This window comes from Somniosus microcephalus, chromosome 11 (genome assembly GCF_052327205.1).
Source record: "Somniosus microcephalus isolate GS21.2 chromosome 11, FLI_Smic_1.0, whole genome shotgun sequence".
In the NCBI taxonomy this organism is placed as follows: Eukaryota; Metazoa; Chordata; class Chondrichthyes; order Squaliformes; family Somniosidae; genus Somniosus; species Somniosus microcephalus.
The window spans coordinates 55,134,642-55,153,178 of NC_140997.1; the positions used below are offsets into that span (position 1 = coordinate 55,134,642).

Sequence of the window (18,537 nt, forward strand, 5' to 3'; positions counted from 1 at the left end):
AGTGATTAAGGTTGAAATCACTTCAATGATGAGAGGATATAACGAGAGGTAAGCAGGCAGTGGAGACTTTTAGGGTAGAATTAAGAAATAGGAAAGAATTTAGGACTGTAGTGGGAGTTGTGTATAGGCCTCCTGGTAGCAGCTGTGAAGTGCTAGATTGTATAAATGCAGAGATTAGACAAGCGTGTAGCAAAGGCAGAGCGGTTTTAATGGGGGATTTTAACTTTCATATAGATTGGGAAAAGCAGACTAGCACCTGTCAGAAAGGTAGTGAATTTCTTGAGTGTGTCCGGGATAGTTATCTACAACAATATGTCCTAGTAGCAACAAGGGGGCAAGCCATATTAGATTTAGTAATGAGTAATGAGCCAGATTTAGTTAACAGTCTAATGGTGCGTGAATATTTATCCAATAGTGATCAGAACATGATCGAGTTCAATGTAATGTTTGAAAGGGAAAAACCCGAAACAGCTGCTAAGATTCTAGGTTTAGGTAAGGCCAACTTCAACAGGATGAGATGGCGACTGTCCATAGAAAACTGGGCAAATCTATTAATGGGTAAAATAACAGAAGATCAGTGGGAGAATTTCAAAAAAAGTGAAAGCATAAAATTACAAAGGGATATTGATAGATTAAGTGAATGGGCAAAACTGTGGCAAATGTGAGGTCATCCACTTTGGACCTAAAAAGGATAGAACAGGGTACTTTCTAAATGGTGAAAAGTTAAATACAGTGGAGGTCCAAAGAGACTTGGGGGTCCAGGTACATAGATCATTAAAATGTCATGAACAGGTACAGAAAATAATCCAAAAGGCCTTTATATCTAGAGGACTAGAATACAAGGGGGTAGAAGTTATGCTGCAGCTATAGTTAGACCACACCTGGAGTACTGTGAGCAGTTCTGGGCACCACACCTTAGGAAGGATATATTGGCCTTGGAGGGAGTGCAGCGTAGGTTTACCAGAATGATACCCGGACTCCAAGGGTTAAATTACGAGGAGAGGTTACACAAATTAGAGTTGTATTCCCTAGAATTTAGAAGGTTAAGGGGTGGTTTGATCAACATTTTCAAGATATTAAGGGGAATAGAGAGAAACTATTTCTGCTGGTTGGGGAGTCTAGGACTAGGGGGTAGAGTCTAAAAATTAGAGCCAGAAGGGCAGGCAAGCAATGAGTTTCCATACACCTGCCAGTAACAAGCTGGAACTAGCCACTGGGAGGTGTGAGAGTAAACTGAGTAATTTGCCTTCAGGATGTCCTCTGCATGTACAGGAATTGGGGTGATGTTTCCTTTTCCTAATAGTTATGGGCCAAAGGCGGGTATATGGAGTTAGGTCACAGATCAGCCATGATCTCATTGAATGGCAGAACAGGCTCGAGGGGCTCAATGGCCTACTCCTGTTCCTATGAGCAAGAACCCTGTCTGTCTGATTTCCTAAAACTGACCACCGTACACCAGATAGGGACTGACCAAAGCAAGCCTGGGGCAGGGGAGGCCCAAGGTTTACTGATGGGGCCCAGTGGAGTGCTCCTGCTCCTCCTGACCCACAAGGAAATTTCAAGTACATTTTAAAAACCTACCTTACTCACCCTAATGCAGCTCCCTACAGCTTTGGCCTGGCAGGGGAGCCACCACTTCTGCCCCACTCATGCCTCATGTAAAAATAACAGTCAGGCCTTGATGACGTTATCGGAGCCCCATCAGTATATTTAAAGAAGGACCCCGTCAGCTTGGGGCGGGTGTCCTTGCTGCCCGAGATTTAAAATTGCATTCGGCCAGATCGGGGCGGGAACGGAGTGGGGAAGTCACCCCACTCTATTTTAACTACCTTCCCACCCAGTTTCCTCTGGGTGGGAGTGGGGAGTGGGGGGGGGGGGGGATTTTAACTATTAGGAAGAGGAAACATCACCCCAATTCCTGTACATGCAGAGGACATCCTAAAGGCAAATTACTCAGGTTACTCTCACACCTCCCAGTGGCTAGTTACAGCTTGTTACTGGCAGGCATATGGAAACTCATTGCTTGCCTGCCCTTCTGGCCAGGAAATGGTGAAAGGAGTGGGGAGGAACCTAAAGAAAGAGAAAAATATACTCCTGGATTTTGTAACTGAAGCGATTTCTTCTCTGATTATCTCACTAACAGAAACTGCTCCTGACCTGTGGCAATAACACTCTGCATCCATCTGCACTGCCATGGTGCAGTCCTGCCTTCCTCTGACAACCTGGCAGAGATTGGGAACTCACTATGGGAGTGTAGACCCTCTGCAAGGCACAACACCGGATTCAGGATTTGTACTTTGCCAAAAAAAAGCACATGCTGCTGGAGTGCATAACCTTTGACCTTCAATGTAGCTCAATATTACTGTGGTTTATTTGTATTGTTTTGTATAACTGCTATAGGAATAATAACACAAATAAAACTATTACCATGACAACATTGGCCAAGTGTGCGGAACAGAGTGCGTAGACGCCACCAGAGGCTCCTACCAAGGGTGCCCTCATGTCAGTGATAGAAACGGTCAAGGAGCCTGCAACACAAAAACAGAATGGTACATAAGTAATTAGATTCACGGAATTCCTCTGTGTAAATCCAATCAGCCAGGACAGCATTTTTAATATACCAGGGAGCCGATTCTTTGAGCAGAAAGCATCCATGTTCCACCTACAAATTAAGTTTGTGACCTGTTCGAGTCAGGACCCAGCTTTAGCATCCTCAGCACCTACAGAATTATGCCAGTGACATTTCCAACTTTCAAAGTTCCCTTTTGACTTCTGACTCATTTGTTTTATTTCTTATGCTGCGTGCTTTAGTGTACAGAACTCTTATCTGGGTCACTGTCCCCAGCCTGCCCACATATCCTACTGGTCTTTTTCTCACACTTTTTAACTAAGTGGATTTTCCCCTCCCACCCTAAACTAGTTTAAATCTTTCCCCACTGCCCGAATTACCCTTTCTGCAAGGACAGGGGAGCCTCTCCGGTTTAGGTGAAGGCCATCTCATCCGTACAGCCTTCCCTGATGCTACGTCTGGTTTCCTGGTGGCTAGTGTTGAACCTACATCTGGTTCCCTGATAGCTAGTGTTGGATTTGTGTCTGGTTACCCAAGGGCTATTGTTGGGTTTGTGTTTGGTTCTCTGGTGACTAGTGTTGGGTCTATGTCTTATTTTTGCATGTTTGCAGTTCCCTCTCATTCTAATTTTGAGAATGCATCTAATGGCTATTAGAAGGTCTGAGGCCAGTACCCTTGTGGCTAATGTTCTCTAATTTCTTGCCAGTCATGTTAAGTCTGTAACCAGTTCCTTACTGGGTACTGTTCACTTAGTGAGGAAGATCTTGACTATGTGATAGTGTCCAACGGGCGATAGTAAGTCGGCAGAACGTTTTACATCTGTCCCGATTTTTATTTCCATTCCATTTCCATCACACAAAGTCAAGATGTACCCAGGTGACCTCCAAACTACCCAAGCTGTGGTTGTTTATCCTTCTTAATCCAATATTTATGGGTCTTTGTATCATTATCAAATCCTACAATTCTGTTTTCTGAAAGAATAAGGACACCCTTTGAGCTGGAGACCTCTAGTGGGCATGAATCAATACGACAGCAAAACCCTTACATCACGACTGAACTCAACCGGATGTTTCCGATGTATTGGAAAATTCATTGTGGATCTTTATTTTTTTTCTTCATTACTTCCCACTAAGATGTGCCTCAGTTAATATTCACTAACTGTGCACATTACAAGCCTTCGCTATTTAACCCTCTATTCACCCAATGTGCTTATTGGGAGTACCTATGGTGTGGAGATGCCGGAGTTGGACTGGGGTGGACAAATGTAAGAAATCACACAACACCAGGTTATAGTCCAACAGCTTTATTTGAAATCACAAGCTTTCGGAGCGCTGCTCCTTCTTCAGGTGAAGTGGAGAAATGCATAAAGACACAGCTTATATAGTCAGAGAATCATGTCAGATGTTTACAGGTAACCTTTCCAACCTGCTGTGATTTCCAGCCAAAAAAAATGTTTTTTGTCTGTTTTTTTGTTTTTCATACAGACCCCAGCATCTGCAATATTTGACCCCTTGTGACCCCACCTCATTGTTCTTTGATGTAATGTTTCCCTGACTGACCTGTTTGGACACCATTCACACCTTTGACTGCTGTGATTATCTCTCTGCCGAGTTGTGATAAATGGCAGTTGGAAAGGTTACCTGTAAACATCTGACATGATTCTCTGACTATATAAGCTGTGTCTTTATGCATTTCTCCACTTCACCTGAAGGAGCAGCGCTCCGAAAGCTTGTGATTTCAAATAAAGCTGTTGGACTATAACCTGGTGTTGTGTGATTTCTTACATTTGGGAGTACCTAGGCAAGGAGATGCCTTTGCAAAACATTTACTTAGTAACAGTGATTCTAATATCAGCGCTGTGTGTTTACAGCTTGTTACTATTTTTAATTTCAGATTGGTTAATCAGTGGGTTAGAAGTACAGTACACCTCAGGGCAGTTTCATGATGTAAAAAAAAGTTAAAACTAGCATACTGCTCTTGCAAAATATGTCCAGCATTCCAATCAGTAAGATTGTGGGTGCATCGTCTGCTGGTTTCATTAAAATGCCTCGCAAGTTTTAGCAAAATATTCACCGACCCTTGTCCCCAAGGTGTCTTGTGAAAAACAGGTGTTCTTTTGGTGTGAGACACCCACAGAGTGAAAAGGAGAATTTTGCTATAATGTTTCTGGTCTGCTCCAATTAATCCCAAAAAGATGAATAATTTGTGGAGTTTCTTTGAATGATAATGAGGTTGCTTTAAGCATGGCCAGAGGTCATAGTCTTCATGAGATAATTTTTATTAAAGTGAGGAGAGATAAAGAAATGTCTCAGGAATAAGCTGAATCAAAGTTCTAATAAAGAAAATGCTATTAACTCGTTCTATACTGAGAACTCCAGTTGGGTAAAATTTCCACTGGTAATTCCCAGAAGGATGTCAAATGGTGATGGGGGCGCCACAACAGTATAGAGGGAATTACTCCAGGCAATGGCAAACCAGTTAAATGATTAAGGTCCAAAAAGGGGAAAAGACAGTGGGGTAGATCTTGATTTGGTGCGATAGTGTAAAACGGGTGATAGCGAGTCGGCAGCCCGCTTTACATCTCTCCCCGATTTTTATTTCCATTGACTTCAATGTTCATTTTGTACACTAACAAAATACTCTCAATGAGGAAAGAGTGGAACTGTAATGCACAGTTTCTATCACTAACCAGTCACAGGTTGGTTTGACAGGGGATAAGGAAAGTTTCTCCATTGAAATTCTCAGAAAGCAATCAGACAGGCACAGGGAATTTCCTCGCGGCTGATCCTGCTCCACCACCATAACACTGCCGGTAGTGCAGCAAGCTGCCTTTCCGGCAAATTTACAGCAGTGGGGCAGCACCTGCCATGAGGCAATTCCAGCAGCCGACGGCTGAGACTGAAGATAGCCAGCAGCTTGAGCGCCAGGGAGGCGGGTCAGATGGTGCGGGGCTGCGCATTGAGACTACGATACCACAAATACAAAGTAACTTTTCTCTGGTTTGCCAGCAGCAGCGCCTGGGAGATCAATCATCAATTCTGAGAGACTCCCAGTCAATCCAGGAGGGATGGCAACCCTATGATACATCCTATTGGGCCTATGAAGATCCTGGGCTACAGATACAAATTTGCCCCAAGTGAAAGGGTAGCGAAGCTGACCTTATGTTTGGACTGAACTTATGTGCTATTGTAGGAATGGCTAGATTCCTAACTAAAGGACTGAGGTCGAGTCAGTCTATCAAACAAACGATGTTTAATACTAATCAACAGAGTTTAAAACGAAAACACAGGAGAACTACATTACAGGTCTGTACTCTTTGCTGGCTCCACGAGGACTGGCTAGGGCGGCTCCCCAGCCTGACGTCATGACGTCATCACGTTTTCCCACCGCTGGAGGATCACGTGACCAACGTGATGATGTCATCGCGTTTGGTCTCATTCTTAAAGGGACCGCGCTATGTACATGCAATGATATGAACAAAGATATGTTGTATCCGTGTGTTAATAGAGACACGGAAGGCAGGAGTAGGTTTCACAGGTGTTTACTGAACAAAGTCTGGAGGTGAACTAACAGATACAAGACAATATACAGGCTTATATAGCCCGAGTGGCCATTACCAGCATTACAGTACACAGGGGGCTCTTAAAGGCACATACACCACAATTCCTCCCCTTTTAGACAACCAGTACATAATATTTTAAGTAATCATTAACATGTTACAAGAACAATAATCTACACATTGCTGCAGTTAATCAATTATAAGTCAGTCTTTCTGGAGGCTTCCTGACTCGGTCCGGAAAACGCCTCGGTGGTGTAGTAGTTTTCGGTGGTGTAGTAGGTTCTTTTGGCAAGGCTGATTCGGCTTGAATGCCAGTGTCGGGTTCATCTGGTTCCAGTATCACTGGATCGGAGGTAGATACTATGGGTATCTCTACTTCATCATTAGGCGTATAGAGTTGTGGTGTAGGTTGTCCCTTTTCGGATGACGCTATGATCTGGTCAGCATGGTGCCTTATTATGCTTTCTCCAATGTCCACGGTATACATCAGCGGTCCTAGTCGTGTGCAAATAGTTCCAGGCTGCCATTTCTCGGTACGGTAGTCCCGGGCCAAAACTTGTTGACCTATCCGGAAGGTTCTCGTTGGCCTTTCATTCATGCCTTGAAATTGCCGGTTCTCCACGTCCCTTCTGATGTTTGGCTTGATCAAATCCAGCCAGCAGCTTAGGCTTCTATTGAAGAACATCATGGCGGGAGTTTGGTTTGTAACCACATGTGTTGCATTCCTGTATGCAAACAAGAAGTTATCTACCTTATGCTGAAGTTTTATGTCTTCATTACCCATGGCCTTTATGGCCTTCTTGAAGGTCTGGACAAACCTTTCAGCCAATCCATTGGTGGCGGGATGGTATGGGGCGGATGTGTAGTGCTTAACCCCATTGTTTTTTAAGAACTTCCTGAATTCTTCGGACACAAATTGCGGTCCATTATCAGAACAGATCTGTTCAGGCAGCCCATTCCTGGCAAATATGGTCCTTAATACTGTGATGGTTTTTTCCGTGGTGGTGGAGGACATCTTTATTACCTCCGGCCACTTGGAGTGTGCATCAACCGCGATTAAGAACATTGAGTCCATAAATGGACCAGCAAAGTTGATGTGTACCCTTTGCCATGGAGATGAGGGCCACTCCCATGGATGTAGAGGGGCTTGTGGTGGGGCGTTTTGGACCTTCTGGCATCCTAGGCAGCTCTTGGTCATTTCTTCGATGTCTCCATCGATACCTGGCCACCACACAAATGCTCTGGCTAGGTTCTTCATTTTCACTCCACCCAGATGCCCCTCGTGAAGCTCCTTTAGCACTTTATCCTGGAGTTTGGGTGGAATCACCACTCTGGATCCACACATCAAGGTTCCTCGGCACACTGACAGCTGTTCTCTTCTTTGCGAGAATGCTGGCAACAGTGGTTCGCCATGTGCTGGCCATCCCTTCACCGTTAAATCGTAGACTCGAGAGAGAGTCGGGTCATTTCTCGTTTCCTTTTCAATGGCAGAATTTGTTACTGGTAGACATTCCACTATGGTTGAGTGGAACATCTCCACTGGGTCTACTGTAGTCCCCTTGAAGTCCCCACAGATGCAAATTTTTCTCTGTTCTTCAGATTTATCATTATTTAACGTTTTCTTCATGACCGGGACGATGAGTGTTGCCCACTCGCTCCAATCTATCTTGGATAACACGCCTGTCTTTTCCAAATTCTCCAGCTCTGCCTCGACTGCTGGACAAATTGCGTATGGCACCGGCCTTGCCTTAAAAAAACTTGGGAATTGCTGCATCTTCCACCTTTATTGAGGCGGTGACGCCTTTCAAGGTTCCTAGTTCCTGTTGGAACACTTCTTTGGCGTTGGCCAAGATGTCTTTTAATCGTTCAGGTATGATGTCATCATCATTTTTTTTCTTACTGGTCACCGTCAGTGCCTGAATGGAGTGCCAGTCCAAACGTATCTTCCTGATCCATTCACGTCCCAACAGCGGTGGACCACCATCTTGCAGAACGTATAAATACAACTTCTGTATTTCCTTGCCGTTGTATACAACAGGCACCTTTATTTTCCCTTTGGGGTATACTTTCTGCCCCATATATGTTTTCAAGATAATGGATGTGTCTTTCAAAGGTATATGCGGAAATAGCCGCTCGTAATCCCGTCTACTTATGACGGTCAGAGCTGATCCTGTATCTAGCTCTATTTTAACTGGGGACCCCGCTATCGTGAGGGTAACCCAAATGGTCTGGTAATCTTCTTTGGCAATTACATTATGTAATTTGAGAGAGCTTAGTCTCTTGTTTCCGGAGTCGCTATCGCTCTTCTGGTCTTTGGAGCTACTGTCCGTCATCATTTGTACCTTTCTGTACTTTTCTTTATTGATTTTTTTTCTGTCAGTGGATTTTTTGTTTCCAGATCGGCATACACGTGTAATGTGTCCCATCTTTCTGCATTGCCTGCATGCTTTGTCCTTGAACCAGCAGTCCCTCTGGTCATGGGTGGATCTGCCGCAGCGATAACATCTTTCGAAACCCCGTGTCATTTCATGGGTGCCGAAGTCCTGTGGCTTTTGCTGTATCTTTGCAGCTCCTCTTGCTGCTGCTTCATATGATACAGCCACATTGAAAGCCTTGTCCGGTGTCAAATCTTTCTCAGAAAGTAGCTTTTTTTGTGTTCCTTCACTTAGGAGACCGCAGACGAATTTGTCTCGTAGAGAATCTGCCAGTCCTGTCCCGAATTGGCAGTGTAGGGTATCAACAATCTCCTTAAAATCCTTGTCCATCGGTTTGGCTGGAGTGATTAAGTTTCGTAACAGCCCGTATGTCCTTGCGCCCATTAGATTTAGAAGTACCGATGCCTTATCATCTTTTATTTCATTTGCTGTGCAATATTTCTCCACTCTTTCCACATATGTGGTCCAATTCTCTATATCGTTATTGAAAGCATTAATATTGCCAGCCTTAGGCATTTTGGGGGGGAAAATGGCGCCTCCCGCGCTTTCCCGCCGCTGCTGCTGCTGACAATGCTGTTTTCCGCGGTTTTTATTTACAGGTGGAGACTCGTTCCCGCCGGACTCTCTGGGACTTTTCCCTCCCTCTGCTTGTCCGAACGCCGACCTGCTTTGCAGCGCCGGCCGTCTCCCGAGTGCTCCCCCCCTCTGTCTGTGTTTGCCTCCGCCTTCGCTGCTCGGCCCCGCTGCAGAGCCAGCCGATGGAGCCCCAGCCCGCCGCCCAGGAAGGATTATTGCAGTACCTGCCACCAGCTCGGCTAGCTGGTGAAACCACAGTTTTTGTTTTTTTTTCTTGCTTTTCTTTGACTTTCGTCTGAGGAATCGATCTTCTTGAGGTGCTGCCGAATTGCAGGTAAGTCCGTTTCCACTTCGTTGCCACTGTTGTATCCGTGTGTTAATGGAGACACGGAAGGCAGGAGTAGGTTTCACAGGTGTTTACTGAACAAAGTCTGGGGGTGAACTAACAGATACAAGACAATATACAGGCTTATATAGCCCGAGTGGCCATTACCGGCATTACAGTACACAGGGGGCTCTTAAAGGCACATACACCACAAGATACAGATTCATTCTGTAGCTAATAATTTGTTAAAGATAATTATGTACATTGGATCAGAGTCCCCCTGGTGGCTCCGCCACATGCGCCCCCCCAGAATTGTCTTTAACAGTAAAAGTCAATCGACTAGGAGGTCTGACAAGCCTGTCAGAGCGACTCCTGTATTCTTGGAGTGGACGTTGTTTAACAGCGGGCGGGCTGGCGGATGGAAGCCTTCAGTCTGGCGTGGATGCAGCGGGAGGTCGACCACGTCGTGGTGGCTGTGCGGTCTCTACTGGCCGGTCGATGTCCAGGTGTGCCGGTTTGAGACGGTCAATGGATATGTGGTCGGGTTTGCCACCGATGTCGACAGAGAAACTCTTGTCGCCTGTCTCCAGTACGCGAAAAGGGCCTATGTAAGGGACCTTGAGCGGATCCCTATGGGCATCATGACGAATGAATACAAATTCAGCATTCTTTAGCTCCACTGGTACGTGTGAAGATGGAAGGCCGTGATGTGAAGTTGGGATAGGCGCAAAAGCCCTGGCTGTTTCCCGGTGGCTGCTGAGTTGGTCGGCTGCGGACCACGGCTCAGTTGGAAGCGGCAGGAAATCTCCCGGTACGCGGAGTGGCTGGCCGTACACGAGCTCCGCGGCGGACGATTGCAGGTCCTCTTTGGGTGCTGTGCGGAGACCCAACATGACCCACGGAAGCTTATCCACCCATCCGGCGCCTTGGAGGCTGGCCCTCAGCGATGCCTTTAACGATCTGTGGAAACGTTCGCACAAACCATTTGCTTGCGGGTGATAGGCCATGGTGCGGTGAAGCTTGGTGCCGAGACCCTGGGCCACAGCGTTCCAGAGCTCGGAAGAGAACTGTGGACCGCGGTCTAAAGAAATGTCCGCCGGAACACCGAAACGTGCGATCCATGAGGAGAGGAATGCTCTGGCGACATCAGCGGATGTAGTGGACGCCAGAGGAACTGCCTCTGGCCATCTAGTAGTACGATCGACCATGGTGAGGATGTGTGTGAACCCCTGCGATGGTGGAAGCGGCCCGACGAGGTCCACGTTGACATGGTCGAATCGACGTTCTGGTACTGCGAACGTGGCCAATGGGGCCTTAACGTGACGTTGCACCTTAGATGTTTGGCAGACGACGCAGGTGTTAGCCCAGTCGCGGATATCCTTACGCATTCCTCTCCAGACGAACTTAGCCGACATTAACTTTTGAGGTGCCTTCACGCCAGGATGCGAAAGCCCATGTATGCCATCGAAAACTTTGCGGCGCCAGGAACGATCGGGCGGGGATCTCCCATGGAGCCATCGCAGAGTAACGAGGTGCCTACAGCGTGGAATAGCACATCGGTCGGTTGGAGGCTAGAGCTGTCGGTGCGATACGCCTGTGTTTCAGGGTCGGATGCCTGATCGGTAGCCATGAGGGCATAATCGATGCCCAGCTGGACCGCCCATACGGTCGCGCGAGAAAGGCAATCAGCTACCAAGTTGTCCTTGCCAGCTACGTGTTGGACATCTGTCGTGAATTCTGAAATGAAAGTTAGCTGTCGCTGCTGTCGAGCCGACCACGGTTCGGCGGTCTTGGCCATGGCGAAGGTCAGTGGTTTGTGATCTACAAACGCAGTGAAGGGACGTCCTTCTAACAAAAAACGGAAATGGCGGATAGCCAGGAACAGCGCCAGCAACTCCCGGTCGAAAGTGCTGTATTTGCGTTCATTGCGCCGGAGTTGGCGGCTGAAAAATGCCAGTGGTTGCCACGTCCCGTTGACCCACTGTTCCTGCACAGCGCCTATGGCATAGTCGGAAGCGTCGGTGGTAAGGGCGATGGTGGCACCTGGCAGAGGGTGCGCCAACATAGTTGCATTGGCTAGAGCGGTTTTAGTGTTGTCGAAAGCATTGTCCATTTCGACCGTCCAGGCTATTGTATCCTTTCTGGCCTTGCCTTTGAGGGCCTCGTAGAGGGGCTACATGAGTCGTGCTGCCTTGGGCACAAAGCGGTGGTGGAAATTCACCATGCCCAGGAATTCTTGAAGAGCCTTGGTGGACTGCGGCCTTGGGAATGTCGTAATTGCTTCGACCTTTGACTGCAGCGGAATTGCGCCCTCCGAAGTAATGCGGTGGCCCAAGAAGTCAATCTGTTGTAGGCCGAACTGACACTTGGCCGGGTTGATTATGAGGTCATGTTGGCTGAGGTGCTGAAAGAGGGTGCAGAGATGGCATACATGTTCCTCTTTGGTAGAGCTGGCTATCAGGATGTCGTCAAAGTAGACAAATAAAAAGGGAAGATCCTGCAGGACCGAGTCCATTAGTCGTTGAAAAGCCTGTGCGGCGTTCTTGAGCCCAAATGGCATCCGTAGAAACTCGAACAGTCCAAAGGGAGTGATGACAGCCATTTTCTGGACGTCCTGAGGGTGTACGGGAACTTGGTGGTAGCCACGGACGAGGTCGACCTTGGAGAAGATTGAGTTTCCCGCCAAATGGGTGGAGAAATCCTGTATATGTGGGATCGGGTACCGATCGGGAGTAGCGGTGTCATTAAGGCGTCGGTAGTCCCCGCATGGCCACCATCCACCGCCGGGCTTCGGGACGATGTGGCGAGGCGAGGACCAGGGACTATTCGACCGGTGAATAATCCCCAGCCGTTCCATCGTGGCAAACTCTGCCTTCGCAGCCGCGAGCTTACCGGGTTCCAGGCGCTGAGCTCGCGCGTAAACCGGAGAGCCAGTCATAGTAATGTGGTGTTCGACACCATGCTTAGTGGCCGAGGAGGAGAAAGTGGGCTTGGTCAGCTCCGGGAATTCACCTAATAGGCGAGTGAACTCGTCCGGCGAGGACAACGCGCAGGAGACAGTGTGCGATGTTGTGGAACTGCGGAAGCAAGGGACGGAGTGGAAGGTAGCCGCGTTGACCAATCGACGATTTCTTACATCCACCAAGAAGCTGTTGGCACATAAGAAGTCCGCGCCGAGGATGGCTTGCGAAACCTTGGCTGTAATAAATTCCCACTGAAACAGTTGCCCGCCGAAGCACACCTGGACCCGCCGTTTGCCAAAGGTACAAATGGCCCCGCCATTAGCTGCCTCGAGGGAGAGGCCGTGCCTCCCAGACTGAATGTCGAGTGCTGAGGCAGAAAGGATGCTACACTGCGCCCCGGTGTCACATAAAAAGTGCCGGCCTGAGAGGGAATCTGTAGAGGAGCTTTCCGGAATTTCCAATCGCCATCGCAGCTGCGGAACATCCCTCAGACTCGGTCCTCCTTTTCTGGAGTTGCTGCTGGTGTTGATGTCGGGTTTTTTTTAGGCGCAAAACTGCAGGGAGGCCGGCAACCTCTGGCTTTCGCGCTGAAACGGGCGTGGTAAAAGCACAAGCCGGGGGATGGAGGCGTCGGGGCGGTGTTCACGGGGGAGGGGTGCCTCGTGGCGGCACGCCTCATGGCGGCGCAGGATCGCTGCGTGACCGCATAAATTGTATCTGCTTCTGCAGCAAGTGCTGCGCAATCTGTGGCTTCCGATCTGGCGAGGGCAGCCTGAACCTGCTCGGGTAGTTGACTCAGGAATAACTCCCGAAAGAGGAAACATTGTGGTTCTGAGCCAAGGAGCGTGAGCATCTGGCTCATTAACTCAGATGGCTTGGAATCGCCAAGCCCGGGCAAAGCGAGTAGCCGGCGGGCACGCTCCGCCTTTGTGAGCCCGAAGACCTGTATTAACCGCGCTTTGAGAGTACTATACTTGCTGTCAACTGGGGGTTTTCGAGCAGGCTGATGATCCATGAGGCCGTGGAACTGTCGAGTGCGGAGACCACGTAAAGGTAACGGGTCTGATCCGCAACTATGTTTCGGAGATCGAATTGTGCTTCTGCTTGGACGAACCAGGAGGCCGCCTGTTGTTCCCAAAACTGTGGGAGCTTCAAAGCCACGGAGTTCGCTTCCATGTTTCATCGCGCTTCGCTTCTTCTGCGAAAATTGTTCATGAAAATTCGGGGTCACCACTGTAGGAATGGCTAGATTCCTAACTAAAGGACTGAGGTCGAGTCAGTCTATCAAACAAACGATGTTTAATACTAATCAACAGAGTTTAAAACGAAAACACAGGAGAACTACATTACAGGTCTGTACTCTTTGCTGGCTCCACGAGGACTGGCTAGGGCGGCTCCCCAGCCTGACGTCATCACGTTTTCCCACCGCTGGAGGATCACGTGATCAACGTGATGACATCATCGCGTTTGGTCTCATTCTTAAAGCGCTATGTACATGCAATGATATGAACAAAGATACAGATTCATTCTGTAGCTAATAATTTGTTAAAGATAATTATGTACATTAGATCAGAGTCCCCCTGGTGGCTCCGCCACACTATCATATAAATGGTGCTGAAGGATTATCAGTTTGTTTTTTAAGCAGCCGATTAATAGCATGTAAACTATTACTGTGTTCAATGCCTATATTTTCTGATTTTCTTTCAATGGTGGTATTACCCATTTATTTTAAACAGGTTAACACCAGCATTAAAATAACACCAATCAGAAAATCTAGAGTGAACTTTTTGAAATATACGTATTCATTCTTGGGATGTGGGCATCGCTGGAAAGGCCGTCATTTATTGCCCTGAAAAGGTGGTGGTGGTCATACTCCGAGTAGTTTGATAGAACTCTTCACACGACAGTTAAGAGTCAACCACGTTAGTGTGGGACTGGAGTCACATATAGGCCAGACCGCATAAGGATGGCATGTTTCCATCCCTAAAGGACATGAGTGAACCAGTGGGTTCTTAAGATAATCCGACAGCTTCATGGTCACTTTTACTGACACCAGCTTTTTATTTCCAGATTTATTTTAACTGAATTCTAATTCTCAAAGTGCCATGGTGGGATATGTATATTCTCTGGAATCCAGGCCTCTAGATTACTCATCGCGTAGCATAACCACTCCACACTGTACCTGAATTGTCGTCAACATTCCAAGCCAAGGAACTTACACTAGCCTGATACAAAACCAGTTACCTCAGTTTGTTCTAAAGATGGAAGATTAATCAGTCCCAGCTTCAGGTCACTAAGGTTCAAATATTTGATTAAATCGTTGAATGGAAAATATTCATGTGCGAGAAACATGCAGTTTTAATTTAATGGGTCGGTCAGGCAACGGGCACTCATCCTGCTGTCGGGTCAATCATTAATTGAATAAAAGCAAAAGTTCATTTTTTGCTACGATTGTTCCCTCTGTTGGATAACTACATGACAACTCAGGAAACGTCACAAAAGCGTTATTTTTCTTTCTTCATAAAATTAAGCATGTGCAGTTTTATTTGTTGGCACTGGTCTTAAGCATCAGGCTTAAGTTCAAGGAAGCGACTTTAACCCTACCCGCCTAGCAGAAACCGAGCGGTGGGCTGTTAAAATCGCCAGGTTACTTAGCTGCCTTGGAGATGCTGGGAGGTGGCAGTTCCCGATTTTAACCTATTCAACTGAGCAGGCACCCAAAGGTGGCAGGGTCCTTACTTACATATGCACGTCAGGTCCCGATGAAGTCACCGGGACCCAACTGCAATTTTAACTCACAAGGAAAGCTTAGGCCTTTCCTGCAATGGACTTGCCCCCACCCTCCCCGATCGCGAGACTCCAGCAGGACAGCCCCGGCAGCCGATCCCACCATCTACCTAGTCTCAGCGTGTGCCCCTTGAGCCGTGCGATTTTCCACCGCTTCCCAGCCAGAACAGGTGGGACGTCAGCTGGCGGGATTTAAGTGAGGCCGGGAGTTAAAATACCCTGGGCCTAAGTTCTAGAGCAGCTGGTGAGTTTCTAACTCCCACCACTACCCATCCACCTAAAACTGGCCCGGAGTTAAAATTAGGTCCCAAGCCTAGCAGCTGCAGCTACTGTCTGAACATCTCGCACTCACTTGGCTAGCCGAGTCACCCCAACCCTGTCTGAATTCCCAATGTTAGGGGGATTTCCATGTTGGGGGCACCTGCACAAGTTGTGGTGCAGCTGGGGCACCCGCTAGGTGTGGAGGCAGAAGATTGGTGGAGGAGACAAGTCTATGGAGAGAATAGCTGGAAGCTGCAGGTGAAGAGTAAGGCCACTATCCTTAGGGCAGTCAATTGCTTTGTGACCGGCTGCTGTAAGGAAACCAGCCTTTCCATACTTTGGTCGGCCCCACTTCCACCGCCCAGCAGTGCTACACGCCCAATTCATACAGGCACACAGTATTTTGGGGGCATCAGAGGCGGAGCTGAAATTTAACTGGACTGCATTATTTCACTGGTCTCATCTCCTTCTCTGACGTCAGCTGCAAATGGGCCAATCAGCCATCGTAACTTCGGCAGAAGATAGACAGAAACCCTCTCTATGCTGGTTTTCCATCAATGTTATGGTGGCCGATTGAGAGAACACCCTGATGAAATTCTCGCAAATCGTGTTTTGCAACAAGAGCTACCTGCTCTGTGCACTGCCACTGAGCAGCCTACAGTAGCAATGGCATCGGCAGAGGAGACCTGAGGTACAGAGTCAGCAAACACATTTGGAGCATCTTTCACAAACGGTGGCATTGATGAGATTGAAACAATAAGGTCCACTGTCCAAGACTCAACAAAAGGCCAGTTTCGACGCACATGGAAACATTCTATGAAAAGGCATCAAGAAGGGATTCAAACCACTTGTACTAATGCAACGGTCTCTAGTCTGGTTGCTTTTAGTTCCACTGAGAGTGCCGTATGGATCTTACTCCATTGTTGAAGGCTTGATTCCAGGAGTTAACACAAGGCTGAGATCACATCCCTGATATTGACAAGGGTGGGAAACCGAGTTGGGGGGGGGGGGGGGGGGAAACTGAGCTTCGAACGGGAAACCCAGGAATCAAAGTTTCACCGCATGCTGTTGAGTTTTGACTCCACAGCGTGCGTATGTTTTTTGACAGGATCCCCGCTCAGGCTGACTTCCGATTGAAAGGCTTGGCTCCCAGTCGGGCGGGGAACACTCGGGAGCAGGCCGTAAGTAGGGAGCCTACAGCTGCTAGTGGGAGCGTGGGGGTGGGGGGGTTCAATCCCCAACCCCAGGGGGAGGTCCAATCCCAGGGACGCAGGTAAGCTTGTGGGGGAAGCACTCCTGCTCTTTCTGGCCTACAAGCAGTGCTGTATGGGCACTTACCTTTTCCCTGAAGCTGTCCTTGCCTCCCTTGATCTGTTGGGTTTCCCAAGGCCTGGAAAACCTGGCAGGCCAGGGTTAAACCTGTAAGGGAAGTTAAATGTGAGGCTCCCAGCCTCATTATAATATGGCTAACCCGCCTCCTGGGAATGGGTTGGCTACCCACCCCCTGTCCCGCCTCTATTAAACCCGGAAGTGGGCAGGTTGGGGTCGAGTTTGAGATTTTAAAAGTTTTTACATTTCACCTGACGCCAATCCACCCATTTTTGGGGATTAAAATTCACCCCTGTGGCAAAGCCATCGAGAGACTCTTGCAGTAATGTATATAATTGCCTTTAACAGGGGCTTGTTACCTTTAAGTGTTTGCTCTGTATAAACAGCGCGGGTTCGGTAAAATGGCGATCCAGCGCGATGATGTCATCACGCAGGTCACGTGACGTTCCCAACGGCAGGAAACGTGATGTCATGACGTCAGAGGGGAGAGGCGTTCCCTCTCAGCCCTCGTGGAACCAGTTGGTGTACAGACCTGTATAGAGTTTCTCCTGCGTTTTTGTTTGTAACTTTTACTAGTGCATTAAACCACGTTTGGTTAACTGCTAGTTTCAGTCTCAGTACTTTCGTTAGGAGTTCAAGCACTCCTACATTGGTGACCCCGAATCCTCGTGGACGTTCTTCGCGGCGGGAACGGAACGCAGGGCCATGATGGAAGCCAACACAGTGGCTTTGAAGCTCCCCCAATTTTGGGAACAACAGGCGGCCTCCTGGTTCATACAAGCGGAGGCGCAGTTCGAGCTCCGCAATGTCGTGCAGGATCAGACCCGTTATCTTTACATGGTCTCCGCACTCGACGGTGTCGAGGATAATCAGCCTACTGGAGAACCCCCCGGCCACCGACAAGTATGTCGCCATTAAGGCACGGCTAATGCAGGTATTCGGCCTTACGAAGGCAGAGCGCGCACGCCGCCTACTCATGCTGCCCGGGTTAGGAGACTCCAAACCTTCGGAGTTGATGAGCCAGATGCTCACACTCCTGAGGTCTGAACCACAATGTTTCCTGTTCCGCGAACTGTTCCTCAGTCAACTGCCCGAACAGGTGCAGGCGGCCCTCGCCAGATCGGACGCCGGGGATTGCATAGCGCTCGCCGAAGAGGCGGATAAAATATACGCGGTCCGACAACAATACTGTGCCGTTGCGAGACGCACCGCCCCAAAGGGCCCTACCTCGACGCCTCCAACAACTGGTTTCTGTTATTACCACGTTCGGTTTGGCGTGAAGGCCAGAAGCTGCCGTCCACCTTGCAGTTTCGTGCCCAAAACACCAAACAAGCAACTGCGCGTCAAGAACACCGACTCCGGGGCGTGCCCCGCGGCCACGATGGCGATCCCGGGAAACTACTTTATTTAACCGACTCCATCTCGGGCCGTCGTTTTTTGTGCGACACAGAGGCGCAGTGCAGCATCCTTCCCGCGTCAGTCCTCGACCTTCGGTCCGGCAGGCGTGGTTCTCCCCTCCAAGCTGCCAACGGGGGTGCAATTCGTACTTGCGGGACACAGCTTCAGTGGCCAACGCTTTATATGGGATTTTGTCACCACCAAAATTTCACAGGCACTCCTAGGCGCCGACTGTTTATGCGCCAATGGCCTGTTGGTTGATTTTAAAAATCGTCGGCTCGTTCACGCCGCCACGTTCGACTGTATTCCCTGTGTGCGCGGCACGGTCGCACCGC

The 18,537-nt window shown here is 48.5% G+C and overlaps 1 protein-coding gene across 2 annotated transcripts in view; it reads right to left on the reverse strand.

Moving 5' to 3' along the window:
* Window positions 1–18,537, reverse strand: part of rhbdl1 (rhomboid, veinlet-like 1 (Drosophila)) — a 300,633-nt gene that overhangs the window by 13,946 nt on the left and 268,150 nt on the right. For both annotated transcript variants that reach the window (XM_086000695.1, XM_086000694.1), the window contains one exon: window positions 2,428–2,528. In XM_086000695.1, the coding sequence (XP_085856821.1) occupies window positions 2,428–2,528 (101 nt within the window). The remainder of the gene's footprint in view (window positions 1–2,427; window positions 2,529–18,537) is intronic.